At 34.7% G+C, this 15,051-nt stretch overlaps 8 protein-coding genes across 8 annotated transcripts; 2 read left to right on the top strand and 6 right to left on the bottom strand.

Annotated features, from left to right (window-relative positions):
• Positions 1-416: 416 nt before the first annotated feature.
• On the top strand, positions 417-1,229 carry PDL32 (putative ADP-ribose 1''-phosphate phosphatase; the record flags this gene model as incomplete). Its single annotated transcript, XM_071053495.1, has 1 exon — positions 417-1,229. The coding sequence occupies one exon, from the start codon at positions 417-419 to the stop codon at positions 1,227-1,229; it is 813 nt and encodes a 270-aa protein (XP_070910903.1).
• A 53-nt stretch (positions 1,230-1,282) lies between these two features.
• Positions 1,283-2,965, bottom strand: VBA1 (Vba1p; the record flags this gene model as incomplete). Its single annotated transcript, XM_071053496.1, has 1 exon — positions 1,283-2,965. The coding sequence occupies one exon, from the start codon at positions 2,963-2,965 to the stop codon at positions 1,283-1,285; it is 1,683 nt and encodes a 560-aa protein (XP_070910904.1).
• A 379-nt stretch (positions 2,966-3,344) lies between these two features.
• YTA12 (m-AAA protease subunit YTA12) lies at positions 3,345-5,735 on the bottom strand (the record flags this gene model as incomplete). The annotated part of the gene is made up of 1 exon (XM_071053497.1): positions 3,345-5,735. The coding sequence occupies one exon, from the start codon at positions 5,733-5,735 to the stop codon at positions 3,345-3,347; it is 2,391 nt and encodes a 796-aa protein (XP_070910905.1).
• Positions 5,736-6,316: 581 nt separating this feature from the next.
• RNJ42_03334 (uncharacterized protein) lies at positions 6,317-7,441 on the bottom strand (the record flags this gene model as incomplete). The annotated part of the gene is made up of 1 exon (XM_071053498.1): positions 6,317-7,441. The coding sequence occupies one exon, from the start codon at positions 7,439-7,441 to the stop codon at positions 6,317-6,319; it is 1,125 nt and encodes a 374-aa protein (XP_070910906.1).
• Positions 7,442-7,941: 500 nt separating this feature from the next.
• On the top strand, positions 7,942-8,709 carry GFD1 (Gfd1p; the record flags this gene model as incomplete). Its single annotated transcript, XM_071053499.1, has 1 exon — positions 7,942-8,709. The coding sequence occupies one exon, from the start codon at positions 7,942-7,944 to the stop codon at positions 8,707-8,709; it is 768 nt and encodes a 255-aa protein (XP_070910907.1).
• A 335-nt stretch (positions 8,710-9,044) lies between these two features.
• On the bottom strand, positions 9,045-9,233 carry COX7 (cytochrome c oxidase subunit VII; the record flags this gene model as incomplete). Its single annotated transcript, XM_071053500.1, has 1 exon — positions 9,045-9,233. One exon carries the CDS (start codon positions 9,231-9,233, stop codon positions 9,045-9,047), a length of 189 nt encoding a protein of 62 aa, XP_070910908.1.
• Positions 9,234-10,048: 815 nt separating this feature from the next.
• PET111 (Pet111p) lies at positions 10,049-12,511 on the bottom strand (the record flags this gene model as incomplete). The annotated part of the gene is made up of 1 exon (XM_071053501.1): positions 10,049-12,511. The coding sequence occupies one exon, from the start codon at positions 12,509-12,511 to the stop codon at positions 10,049-10,051; it is 2,463 nt and encodes an 820-aa protein (XP_070910909.1).
• An 854-nt stretch (positions 12,512-13,365) lies between these two features.
• On the bottom strand, positions 13,366-14,988 carry ROY1 (Roy1p; the record flags this gene model as incomplete). Its single annotated transcript, XM_071053502.1, has 1 exon — positions 13,366-14,988. One exon carries the CDS (start codon positions 14,986-14,988, stop codon positions 13,366-13,368), a length of 1,623 nt encoding a protein of 540 aa, XP_070910910.1.
• Between the last annotated feature and the right edge of the window lie 63 nt (positions 14,989-15,051).

Genomic DNA, 15,051 nt, shown 5'->3' on the forward strand with positions numbered 1-15,051 from the left:
GTTGTAACAGTACCAGGCATTAAATTACTATTTTGTTTATCCCTTTATTCTAAGGTTCGTTTATAATTTTACGTTTTAATAATTGCCCGTTGTGTTGGTAATATAATCTATACCTATTCAAATATATGATTCACTTTTTATGTAATAAAAAGTTGTATGTAGTTTATTTTTTTATTTGATTCCTTAATGAATCGATAGTCATATAAATTGAAAATTATATCTATTAAGAGTATTCCTACGAAGTAAAAAATAGAAAATATTAAAAATATATATTTAATAATGTATTTATTAGTTAATATTAATTGACCCTAGAGATCTTGTTGATTTTTAATTATAGAAAATAAGAGGTGTGTTCTCAGTTTTATGCACAGAAAAAAGGTACTAATAGCTGTTAAGGGTCAAATAAATCTAACCGTATGAGTACAACCAGGATTATTCTTTGTGATACTAATGTAATAGTTGGGAAGCTCCTTAAGTTAAATTTGCCGGAAAATGTACCAGCCTATCACAAATCAGTATATACACACCATGGGACCCTTGAAGGATTAATTACATCAATGAGAACTGACAGACCAAAACATCCTGGATCCAAATATGCAATCGTCTCCCCTGGTAATTCTTTTGGTTATTTGGGTGGAGGGTTTGATTTGGCATTATTCAACTACTTTGGTGGAAAGCCCTTTGAAAGATGGTTTAGATCACAGTTAGGGGGTCGTTATCACACAGTAGGTTCTGCAACCGTTGTTGATCTATCTAAATGCCCCATCAAGGAGACCATCGAGCTCAGGGATGGGATACAATATATTATCCATGTTCCAACTGTAGTTACTCCTACTAGGCCTCTGTATGACAAGAACCAAAAACTCAAAACAGGATATGAGCCTGTGTTTAATGCTATGTGGAACTCACTAATGCATACGCCGGAGGAAGCAGATGGTCTTATAATACCAGGCCTTTGTACTGGCTACGCAGGTGTGCCTCCAGAGATCAGCAGTAAAAGTATGGCATTTGCTCTACGTTTATACATGTTGAATGGCTTAATTTCTTTGGAGCTAAGAAATGTGCTTGTTATGTATTTTCTAGGATACGCCTTTGACCCATTCTTTCCTGAGTCATGTAAGAAAGAATGTGAGCGAGTCGGTATATCACTTGAAGCATTAGAGAAGTTCGACATTGAGAATGACTCTTTGGATAATATCCTACCAAAAAAAAGTTTTTTAAATCTATAAAATGCACTAAAATATGTATATGTAAAATAGAATAGAATTTTGCATTCGTCATATTATTTGCGGTATGAAATACGGAGTAGTACGATACAACATACAACGCCTGATATTGCTAAAACAAAATTAGGAAGGTATGATAATGAGAATGCATCCTTGTACACCTTGAGCAACTCAAATAGAATGTCTGTTGGGAAATGACCAGATTTTAGATAGCTGGAATCTTTTAATAATTTTTGGTAATCTTTCTTAGTGAAGTGATAGTCGTCATGCGGCTGCTTAAACATAAATTTCCATAATAATTTAGCCAAACCTTTTTCATAAAATACTAATGTAATTGATTCACCTAGAACATTACCAATAGATCTCCAAAGATAAAATATTCCAGTAACACTCCCTTGTTGCGATTTTGGAATGGTGAAGACTATGTTAACAAGAGTAGCGACTAATAAGCATGCATAGCCAAATGAAACCAATATCAATGCTATAACGTAATAAAATACCCACCAGTACGAAGTAGAAGATAACCTGAAATCTTTCGATATTAACAAAAACGCATTGTAACTAAACGGCATTGAGGGTTCGAGGTTGTTAATGAGAGTGTAAGCCACACATAAACCAACTAATTGGATGCACATGCCTGCTGCGACAATCCAATACGCACATTGTGATAAGTTTAATTTTGTATGTCTCAAAATATAGCCTGTAACTAAGGATCCAACAGCTACCGAAATTGATGGAAATAGTAAAAAGAAACCAGTATTCATTACAGATATATTCTGTATTAGTTGCAAATATATAGGAGATCTAAAAATATCTCCAAATATAATAAATGATGAAATAACTGTCGCTAGTGATGCTAGTCCAAACGATCCACGCATTAGTTCAAAAGGCATTATTCTCTCTTTGCTATGATAAAGTTCAATAAGTATAAATGCAATAAATGATAACAGCGTAAATACAGAAAGGAGTGTCTTATTCAAGCTTGTGGAACATAAAAAGAGAACACCACTTATTGTAAAGACTAATGTAGTGGATCCAAAAATATCAATTCTCGCTAGATTCTTCAATTTGAATCTCTCTTCATAGGGTAATAGATGACTTAACTTGATATTTACATTCTTTTGGACTAATAGCGAACAGACCATGATGGTTGGTACCTGTAATCCAAATAATATCCTCCAGCCAATTGTATCAATAAACAAACCACCTATAGGGGCCCCCAGAATTTGGCCCATTCCAAAAACAATGTTTGCATATCCTTGATATATTCCTCTCTCACGCTGGGTGCATATATCACTCACTGTAATACTACTCATGGCATTGATTCCACCTCCTCCAACACCACAAATAGCTCTGGCAATAGCAAATTGTGTGACATTATTTGCAAAGCAAGTTAAAAGACATCCCAAGCCAAAGAAGAAATGAGCTGTAAGTACTGCAAATTTTCTCCCGGTTAAATCTGAGAGTTTACCATATAAAGGTTGGAATGCTGTATTTGTCAATAGGTAACTCGTAGCAATCCATTGTTTTTTATCTGATTCATGGAACTCTTCTGCAACTTTATTCATGATATTAGCCACAATAGTACCATCTAGTGAGCTTAGGAAGCTACCTAACCAAAGCGATAAAACAATTGGGACTTTAGGCAGAGACATATTGTGATTATGATATTGGACCTCCAGAGAGTCAACCTCCGGGGTTTCTTCCAGTAAACCAGTGGTTTCGTCTAATGTTTCCATAGTTATATTAGTTTGAATTATAGTTTTTGGTTTGTAGTATACCTTACTAAATAATCCATATATTCTTACGACCCTCTACATTTAACCATAATTAAACTTAAACTTCCGCTAAAATAAAATAAAGGTACATTTTTCTTGTGCAATCTTCGTGACAAAAACATGAAATTTTCTGGGTTGGATTTATATTTGTAAGATTTAAGAATATATGGTTTCTCATATACTGCGATTATATTTAGTTAATATATATATATGTACACGATAGTACGGTTGATAATTCGGCACTAATTACTGATCTGACTATTTTCCCCTTCATTATTTTACGCGATAGTTCTTCCAATAGTACAATAATTAGATTAGATCAACCATGAATTTCATTAGTTTATGCAGGTGTGGTGGTGTTTGTGTCATCGTGATTCTGTCCTTCACTGTCTGTTATTTTTTTAGTTTCTGCATCACTCAAATATTTATCAAATGCATCATTTCTTTCTGGGAAGGGGCGTTTACCCAACTGATTAATCATATCCTCTCTTGTAAGGACTTCCTTCTTCAGTAGTAGCTGAGCTATTTTCTCAACATCTTCTGCCTTCTCCTTAAGCAGCTTGGTACATCTTGCATGACATTCCTGAACAATACGGTAAATCTCGGAATCAATTAAAGTACCTGTTTCTTCTGAGAAAGGTTTCGTCATATCATTATCATCTTTTTTCTTATAGTTAACCCAACCAATTTTCTCTGACATACCTAATTCTGTGACCATGGCAGTTGCCATACCAGTAACCTTTTTGAAATCATCTGAGGCACCACTTGTGACTGAAGGGAAATGTAGTTCTTCTGAAACCCTCCCTCCGAGAGCCATAGTCATCCGGTCAAGCAGTTGTTGCTGACTTAACAGAAATACATCACCGGGCAAATATTGTGCATAACCAAGAGCGCCTTGTCCACGAGGGATAATACTAACTTTCAATAGTGGGTCTGCATATTTTAGGTACCACCCACATACAGCATGCCCTGCTTCATGATAAGCCACAACAGTTTTCTCCTCAGGAGAAAGAAGTCTTGTCTTTCTTTCCACACCACCAATAACTCTTTCTATAGCTTGTTCAAAATGGTCTAACTTGACCGAATCTTCATCATTTCTAGCAGCAATTAATGCAGCTTCATTACAAACATTAGCTATATCAGCACCAGAAAAACCAGGCGTCAGTGCTGCCAATCTATTTTTCAAATCGAAGATAGTACCAGCCAATTTCAAGTTTCCTAAATGTACTTCAAAAATAGCTTTTCTACCCTCTAATTCAGGTCTATCAATGTGGATTCTTCTATCAAAACGTCCAGGTCTTAATAAGGCTCTATCTAAAATATCTGGCCTGTTAGTACCTGCCAGGACAACAACATGATCAGCAGGGGTGAAACCGTCCATTTCTACAAGCATCTGATTCAGAGTATTTTCTCTTTCATCGTTAGCTCCAGAAAAATTTCCTTTTTGTCTAGCCTTACCGATGGCATCTATTTCATCAATAAAAACAATAGAAGGAGCATTTTCCCTTGCAGTCTTAAATAAATCTCTCACTCTAGCAGCACCTACACCAACAAACATCTCGACAAATTCTGAACCAGATACGAAGTAGAAAGGAACGCCTGCTTCCCCTGCAGTTGCTTTTGCCAGCAGCGTTTTACCTGTACCTGGAGGGCCAGAAAGAATAGCACCTCTTGGAATCTTAGCACCCATCTTTTCATACCTTTGTGGATTCTTCAAAAAACTAACAAATTCCATGATTTCTTCCTTGGCTTCATCACAGCCTGCCACGTCTTTAAATTTAACTTTCACATCAGTATCTGTATTAAATTTTTTTGCCTTTGATCTACTGATTCCAAATATCCCTCTACGGCTGTTCCCAGCAGATTGCATTGACTTTCTAGTTAGCCAGATGATACCTGCTAACATCAGTAATGTTGGTAACATTTGGAACATAGCACGTGCCCAGCTTCCCCTTTGCACATATAGTACAGGTATTCTAAAATCCTGGTCAATATCTAATTCATCCTGTGCCTTTTGTAACTTATGTTCGAAATTCTCAACAGAGCCCAGGTTAAAAAACACAAATTCTTGACCATAGTTTTCTGGTTGGTTCTTCCCATTGTCATTTAAAACAACTTGAACGTAGGATTTGTTGACAACTTCCAATCTTTGAACATAACCTTTAGCCAGGTATCTTTCCCTGAAATCTTGCCATGTTATTTCTTTCTGGTTTTCAGTATCGTTCACCAGGTCAAGTAAGAATGATAACAAGAAGAAAAGTAAACCAAGTTGAAACAGCCCTAAATTACTCACATTACCACTAGGATCATTTAATGGCGGTGGTGGTGGTGGTGGTGGCGTCTTACCATTGTTTGCAGTAAAGTCAGTGGCCTTATGCTGCTCTTCATCTGTCTCTTCTTTCTTCTTCAAAGGCTCCTCTTTCTCCTTCTGTTCTTCTTGTGCCTTATTCTCATTTATAGTCTGTTCCATCCGCTTGAGCTCTTTATCTATCTCTTTCCTGAAATTCTCCAGGTCTAAATTCATCCCGCTATCATTGGAACTACTCTTACCATTCTTCTTCATATACTCATTAATCTTCCTTTGAACCCTCTGTAGGTCCTCATCGCCACTATCCTTTGGTCGCTGTGTTATCAACCCACAATGTAGATTTCTTATCACAAGAGAAACAGGCCTCCGAGAGACACTTAATATACTCCTACTTCCAAGCAGTTTTACCCCAGTCCTCAGCATTTTAGGGTAGAGTTTATATAATATTATCTTTTTGTTGTTCTTATCCTTCTACTTATTAATGCCCAGTTGCTTGTTGTATTTTTTTGTCCTATCTTATTAATAAAGAGAAAAACCTCTCAATGAAGAACGCACAATGTAGTAAATGAATTTATGCTTGTTGCTATTACCATACAATCGCTATAAGAGAGTCATCGCCACCCTCGATAGAACTAAATATACACCCTTCCCCTTCCAAATGCCCTTATATAAGATAGAGTTAAAAAAAATTGGCCTCGGCCCAATACGAAGAAAAAAACCATAAGCCGATACTCACACACCATACAGAAACCCCCTACATCGTGCAAGGATATAATACCCGTGATCGATTTTTAAATATATACATAACGGATTTATTAACTCAATTGGAATGGTTGTATATCATTTATATTTAAATTTAGCTGCGTATTATTGTTGTTGTTTTTAAGCTCTGAAATACATATACCCCTATAAATAAATAGTCTATATTAAACGTTTTTTTTTAATCGTTTGTGTGTTTGTAAATATATAAAAAAAAATTGGTATCCTTTGAATATTCTTTTCTATCATTCTCTTACTGCACTTAGGTCTTCCATGGCGACGGATTCAAGGTCGCTAGGTTCCTGATTCGGTTTTTCAGTTTCTGCTTCTGATGTCCTCATCTTGACCACGTATAACGTACTGCCGGTAATCAATATCATTCCGCATAAGGACCAGAAGCTTGGCCAATGTCTAAACAGCAGGACATCCCAGAACACGGCGTAGATAAGGTTTGTGTATGACATCAATGTTCCGCGGCCAGCTCTTTCTTTCTGTATTCCGATAGTTAGTAATAACTGATGGCAGAACCCGCATACTCCGAGGTTGGCAAACAGCAACCACTGTTTTAGGGTCCTTGGGGTCTGAAAGTGCACTGATGGGATGAACAGTATCCCAAACAGCGCAATGAGGCCCGTGATTAAGGAGAAGTAGCTTACGTTGATTATAGCATGTGCCCTTTTGCCTATATATCTGATAATAATCCACACGCTGCTTATACCTACTACACCCCAGAGTGCCACCAAAGTCGCGATCAATCTCTTCCTGGGGTCCATAGTTTCAGCGATATCATCGCTGTTACCTTGTGGATCCCCGAATAAAAAGGAGGGTCTCACAATGAGGACCACCCCTGTCAGCGATATGAACGAACCAATGGCCTCGGCCCTACAGAAGTGTTCTCTCAGTATCAGCCACGCAAGGATAATTGTCACAGAGGGAGCCAAGAATGTGATCAACACAGCATCGCTGATAGTCAGGTATAACAGCGAGAAGTACATACCGAACACTCCGAAAAACCCCATTGCACCTCTTAGGACAAGCCAAGGACGCACCTTGGGGTCTCCAAACGGAACATGCTCTATATTTTGTTTGTTAATATGCATGTAAACTAGCGTACCGATATACGTGATGATCATACGCACGAGAAGTATCTGTAAGGGCTGAATCGAAGGCTCATCGGGTTCCAAACCCTCCCTATCCAGCTCCAACACTTTTGTAGACACAACCATCAACGAGTTAAATAATTGTGACACTATAAGAAACAACAACCCAATATTAGGTTTAAGATACTCCTGATTCAACCTGGAAACCATCGTCTGATGCGAGTCATCCTCTACCTCCACTTCAAACGTCTCCTGAACACTTTTACTCATCTGCTTTCAATAATAACTTATGGAGTTCCACTTCAAGCAAATGTAAGGTAAGAAAACAAGGAATGGTAAACATATAACATCAATAATATAAAACTATTTTAGAATTTTGTATTAAAAAAAAAAAATTAAAAAAAAAAAATAAAGGAAATATAAGCAAAAAAATTAAAGAAAAATAACTTATAAAAGAGTCATCCTTGGTAATGGGTTCAAGAGAAATGTTGTTTTAACAGAAGAATAAAAATTCAAATGAAAGAATAAACAAGAATTCGGAACAGTACTGTAGTTTATAGAATATGTAATCATTTATCTTAAAAATATTTTTTCTTTAATAAGAGTTGATATAAGCAAAGAAATTTAAAATCTTTGAAAAAAATTTATAACCAGAGTTGAAGAAAGAAAAAAAAAATAAGCAGGAGGGAAGAAGGAGATCAATTATATAAGAGGAGGAGAGGTATCACAAATTAGAGGGCACATAAGAAGCAATTATAAACTATAGCCATATGCTTGAGTCTAAATGGGCAGATGCTCCTGATCCTGAACCGGAGACAAAACTTCCTGCTAAAGGGCATCGCAAGTCTAGAGAATTGAATTTGAAGTCTAGAGAGGCTAGGTTTAAAGAAAGGTCTAGAGATGAAAATGATTCTAGAGACGAGTATAAGTATGGTGATGAAGATAAGTTTAGAAATGGGCTGAAGGTAGGTGTAAGAGAGGAAAAGACTTTGCTGGATCGTATTGACCAGTCATATTTACAAGGACGTAGAAGTGAGAGTCCATCTAAGGTTAAACGGACTTCGCCTATTCCGGGGGTTAGGGTCCCTACTGGTCCAAAATCAACAACAATACCTACCGCTCCTCATATAAGGGCTAAAGCAAGGGCTGAGCCTAGTGAGACTCAGACTAAATCGCAGAAGTCAGGTAGTCTTTTGGATCGTATAGATAAGTCATTCCTCAATAAATCAGATGCTAATTCGAGTAGACCATCGACGTCTTCATCTTCTGCTTCTTCGCGAAATAGCTTACCAGGTACGGCACAAACCACACCTGCTTCTTCTAGGCCTGCCTCAAAAGGCAAACCTATAGATAACAAAGCCAAGATGGAACTCTTGAAGAAGAAAATAGAAGAGCAGAAGAAAGTGTTACAAGAGAGAACTCATAAAGCAAAACAAAAGGAGTTGCTTGCTGCTTTCCTTGAAGGCGATGATGAATTCCAATGGGATGATGAACAGGAAGAAGAAGAATTAATCAATAGAATTAAAACTGAATTATAGAGAACATTTAATCACCCTTGCATTACAAAAATATATATGTATTAATATCAAACTAAAAAAAAATCGATAAGAACAAAAATACTAAATTGTGATTCGTTTAATTTTTGTTATTTCCATTATATGAATTTTTTTTTGTTATTATATAGAATAAAATAAATAAGAATAAAGTTAAAAAGTTAAAATTTTTTTTGTTAAAAGAGTTCAAAATTTTTCCTTTGTATGAATATTAAAGAGAAAGAGACCTCTATCTAGGGCTGATTTTTTTTTTTTTGTCTTGTTGTTTTGTATTATTGTTAAATTTGTTTGTTTGTTTTTTTTTTTCTGTGTATTCTCATTTAAGCCAAGTTCTTCTTAGCTTTAATACCTAGAACAGCATTTGGAATATAACAGATTGGTGCCAAGACAGCAACAGCTAATAGACCGTAGTATGGGTAAAGGTAGAAAGCTGATCTTGGGTGCCTCCACCAAATAGGTTTGCTTGAAGCTTGGAATAATCTCTGTAGTTTAGTGACGTTGTTAGCCATTGTTTATTTTAGTTTTATATTATTACTTTTTATATCAAAAAATTTTCTTGAACTATTAATGTTGTGTATAGATAAAGGGTATGAAAGAAATAAATCAATAAAAAAAGACTTATTAAATAATTATAATATAACTAAGAAAACCCATTGTCTAAAAGATATCAACGAAAAACAAAAAAATGGGAAAAACCACTAATAATGGAAGACATCCTATAACCTTCTACCTTTAACAATATATATAATCTCGAGCACAACTTCACCTTTCAAAGCTTTCCTCACCTCACCCCCCTTCATACACCAATAGCCTCTCACCGATGCTCGGAACTGTCGGCTTATTCTTCACTGCGTCTAAACAATGAAAAAAACAAAAATAATAAAATAAAAAAATTTAAAAGGAAGGATCGTCTAGTCCCCTGCGTTCTTTTTTACCTGAAGGAATTGCCAACTTCCGGGTAAAACCGCATTAAGAAAGCTTTCACAACCGTCTTCAATTGGTCCAATGTAATATATCATTATGTACGTTTGGTTCCAACCAATCAACTGTCAATCGGCCTTTTTTTTTATTTTCTCTTTTCTTTCTCGTTACAGTGATGGCACAAGGGAGGGTAACTGTACGTATGCCATTACAACATAAAGCACAATGTATACTCGTAATTGTACTATATGTTTCCACATGATGGTTGATGATTAGTTTGTTTTTGTATATTAGGAGTGACTTTTTTTTTTTTTTTTGATATATATTACATGATCATTATGCTGAATATAAATAAAATGCAGGTGAATTATTTACAGAAAAATTATGATTTTATAAAACCTATTTAGTTGTTTTTCGTTGATTCTTTTATTATTTCGCCTTTCTTGTTGTGAAGTCTTTCTATCTCTTTGTCGAAAGCGGTTTCGATGAAGTTACAGAGTCTCTTCATATCATTCAATCCCTGGAATTTGTAATCCAGATACTTAGTCTTTAATACATTGAGATCTTGGTAAGCTCTATCTAGCATAGCCTTGTCTAAATCAGGGGAGTCAGCAAGTTTTTTTGGGAAGTAGGCTAAGTAACCTTTGATCCTCCTGATACTACCATGGGTCAAGATATATGCATCTTTATTCTTAATCCATTGCCGTATGGTTTCCATAACATCTTCCAAGTCGAGCTCCCTAGTAGACAGTTTTATTGATGTCATATAGAAAATTTTCCAATCTATAGCGTTCTTCTTGTTTTGGAAATTGTTCCAGGCTAATTCTAGGCACCTGTCTGCTAATGTGTATTGGGAAAAGTCTATGGCCAGATGGGTAAGTTCTATGTAGTCCCTATAACCCAGAGATTTCTTCTTAGAATCCATATAACCTCTTAAAATTCCAGCTATCATCCTTCTCATTTCTGTATGAGAAAGTTCTTTGCCTTTTGACCTAGTTGTTATATCATTTCGCAGCCATAAAATATTTAACTTTTCAGGAATAGAATGATATGACTTCCTAATATTATCGTCGACAATCTTCGCAGAAGTAATAAGAGAGTTTTTCAATAATGCCTTAACCAACGTATAATAAAAATGGAAATTAGGTACAAGGCCATCCCTCATCGTTTGTTGAATAATTAAGTCTACTGTCTTGGTATCCCTTTGTTTAATAGCTCTATCTAACGTCATCAAGTTACCATATTCAGCATCTCGTAGGTTTAGCGCATTCCAACCAATACCACCATTAATTTTTGACATTTTGATTTGTGTTATTTTCTGTAAATAAAATTTAAGCCAGGGGAAATGATAGTGATATTTCTTCTTATTCAAAGTTAATCGAAGCTCATTTGCAATAACCTTAATAAGAACAGGATAATCTAATGTAATACAATACCATAGATCATTTAAGTAACTATGTTTTATTGGTAATAATGCACCATCAGAACCATTTATTATTAGATCTTCATAATATTCTAGAGCCGTAGTAAATTTGCGAGATCGGGATAAAATCTGACCAACTTTTTCCTTGACAGTAACATCCATGTTGACTCCTACATCTTTTTCGATAACTGCTACCACTTCGGTAAATTTTTGGATATCTCGAGAAATGGTACAGTAATCTAATAGTTTTGAATAAAAATTGGTTCTCTTTATCGGTGTATGAAGTAGAAGGTTAAGATACTCTGGTAAATTATTAAATAATGTATCACGTTCTTCAGTTTCTGGGTTTACATCCGACAGAACTCTCCATACTTTGTTTAGATATTGCGTTAATTCGAATTCAACACTTTGTAAATACCCTGATTTTTGGACAATAACATTATTTATAAATTGAGAAAGCTGAACTTTATCTTGGAATAACAAAATCATACCGTGTACTAGTTGCATAGTTTCGATTAAAGGATAGTTTGTAACATCATCTTTTTCAACACATCTTGCTGATAACCAAGTTCCAAAAAAGAGGTTTGTATTCGGGAGATCATTATAATGAGATATCTCTAATAAAAACTGGTGTAGATCATTTGGGGTCATAGGAAAATTCCCAGGATGTGTGAGAGATTGCATATAGAAAGCCTTTGCTAGCTGAAATTCATTATTATCGATGAAGGCTCGGAGTCCGATTGTAATATACTTTGCCTTCGGCGACGGTATTTTGATGTACTCAGAAAATACAATTTCTATGGTTTCAAAGTTCAAAAGCTCCTTTTCAACGTCTAACATCAATTCCAATAAATCTTTGTACATGTCTCTCAGTGAGTTATCATGTCTCCATATATGTAATAGGCTTGTATTTGACAAGAATATTTTATGCACATCGAGAAGTCTTTTGTGTTCAATCAATGAATACAACACTTTCATAAATTGCGGTAAAGTAAATTTTATACTCTTATCCACTATATTTATAGGAATATCATAGTTATTAACATCGAGACAGTATTCTTTAATTAAAGGCAGCCAAACGTAATTGAATTTCTGCTCAGTGACGAAATTTATCTCATTCTCTTCCTTTTCATCTCTTTTGGGGGAAATTTCACTGTTAATCTTGACAGTGTTTACACTAGGACTTGTATGAGTTAAAAAATGAAGACTCTGTTCATGAGGAGAATCTGAATTGATATAAACATACTCTTTTTCATTATGTGAAGTATTTGGTTCCTTGTTATCTTTTATGTGAAATACTTCTTGTATGGTCTTTGTTGTCGAAAAGTGTCTATTGTGAAGGATAAATACCCTCTTACTAATATTTCGTTGAATACCATGGGTATTTTTGTAGGATAAATGTAATAAAATCAGTCTATTTCGCAGTATTTTATTTCGAAGCATTCTTACTTAGCTTATTTCAATGCGTTGTCCTTCTAAAATGTAATGTATAAAATTGTCAACTTTTATCTATCTTTTTCATTTACAATGTATAGAGGGACCCTTCCTAAATTATTAAATTAACAAAAGGAAAAATTTTTGAATTGAGAGTATTGCAATGATTACTATGTACAAGTATAATGGGCAATGGTAGAATGATTAGAGTAACTGTTAATTCTTCCTTTAGTTATTGAATCTTACCAATAAAAAATGCAAACCAATTAGACCTAGAATATGAAATATTATATTGGTTCGATTTAGATAAAAGCTAGACAGTTAAGAAATAGTATTAGTTGTTCTCTTAATTGTTAACTTGAATATTCGAACTGTATGTTTAATTGCATAGGAAGGAGATATCACTTTAACGCAGTTATAGAACAGAAACAGGTATTTCAAATACCTGTTCAGACAATGTATATTGGGTATATGATGGATACAATTAAACTATTCTTTGTATGGATCTATGTACTCCTTCAATTATGATAATTTTTCAGGATATCTTTATGAATTTAGGGCTCGGCCTTCCTATTTTGTTAGAGTAGATATCACGTGCTGATAAGTATATAACATGCATGACAATTTTATCGATAGACGATAAACACCAGTACTAACAAATAAAAGATGCGCTTTTGGTGTGAGTTGATTAGTTCTTTATTAACATTTCTATTTCTGTTTAAAATACTACACAGGCTTTTACCAAAGTGTAATTTTCAGACAACTAGTCATCTGCCTCTTCTAATCATGTAATTCAAGTGCACTTTATGTGAGTTATTAAAAATAGTATTGTTCTAATTCATAAAGAATTTATATGTTTGAATTTAGTCATATACACAATAATATTTACGTGTTTCGGAATCTATAGTGTAGTAAATTCCTGAGAAATGAGCGAACTGTAACCGGGGTAATTGAACTGCAAGGTAATCCATATAACCATTGAAGAAATGAGAGATTACAGTAGCAAGAATTCCAAATAAACGTTCATCAAAATGACAATCATAATCAGAAAAGTGTCTGATATTTTCATAGGTATGAAAGTCCCATGTAACGGACATCGGGGCAGTATCTGTAATGTCAAACAATGAATTAATTTGTGTAAGAGTTCTTTGAGAAAGAGAAAACCCTGAAAATGCAGAAAAAGGTGTTGGTATAATATCTTTGTAGTCTCCCTCCTCTTTAGAATAGTATTGATGGTTCATAATATATTGATCGAATATTGGAAGCCAATTCTTGCAAAACTCACATTCACATCCATTCCACAATAAGTCTGCCACCAGAACTTCATAAGCACTGAGAGTCTGTAGCATAACTGGTGCAATCAATTCTTTAAGTCCTTTAAGTTTAGGCAGTAAAGCTGAGTATAGATTTCTTCTACGAATGTAATTACCATCAACACTATCTTCGGAAAATCCTTCAAACGGCGGATCGTGTCGTATAATTAGTGTAGTAAGTGACCTTTCTGCATCGGGAATTCTTAAGATGAACCTTCCTATTTGAACATCCCAATCTTCCTGTTCTTGATGATTTGGAGGTGTTGTAAAATGTTTTTGAGACAATGATAGTCTTCTTAAGCTCGTTAACTCGGGTGCTAACATTGACAAATAATCCTCTAAACAGGTACAATCAGGTTCTTCACAATTAACGGTCAATTCTAAACGTTGTATACCCGCTAAATTAACACATTCCAAAAGATTAGTCTTTGAGACGCAGCCAATATTGAGGTGGTGAACATGACTGTAACTTAAGCCTATAATGCGGTTCATCTTAATATTATTTTGCTTTAATTGCGTGAATACTCTGTTAGAGGAATATGCCAGATCATTAATTTCCAAAAAGCTAATTTGATCCTCTAAAATGTTCTTAATATCTGCTTCTATAATTTCGTTGAAGTCGAATTTTAACGGAAAAGTTACCTTAAGAATTTTTATTTTGTTCCTGGAAGGACAGCTCTTTAAATCTTTCCAATTGAATATATTAATTCTTTTCAGGCAGGACAATTTTATGTAGTCCTCATATAAAACTTTAAAAATCTGTGCATTACGAATATCAAGATCTTCTATGCGATCTAATTCAATAACCTTTCGGAGTAGTAAGAGTAATACTTCCATCCCTTCGTTAATATCACTGAAAGTCTCGTTATTAACAATCATACGTTTAATATTTTTTAAGTGACTACTTTCTAGTAGTCTTTGGATTCTGTCAAAAAGGAACATGTCATTTTGATCTGGACTTTTGAGAACTGACCTGTAACCAGAAATATAGCTGCAATTGCTATCTAAGAAACCTGCTTCACTTCTTAATATAGGATCTTTACAAATATGAATTGTATGGTACAAATGAATCGAAACTATTTCTGATAAATCTTTTGAACATAAGGCTAGATTGCATAAATCATTCTGGTTTAGATATTCAACCACATGATTAAAAATTGAGTTAAATGCCATAATTTGGTCTTGGTTTCCTTATTTGTCGCTTTTCTCAAAATATATATAAATTGTAGGCTTTTA

Source organism: Nakaseomyces bracarensis (assembly GCF_045282275.1).
Source record: "Nakaseomyces bracarensis strain CBM3 chromosome Unknown Scaff11_0, whole genome shotgun sequence".
NCBI classification, from domain to species: domain Eukaryota; kingdom Fungi; phylum Ascomycota; class Saccharomycetes; order Saccharomycetales; family Saccharomycetaceae; genus Nakaseomyces; species Nakaseomyces bracarensis.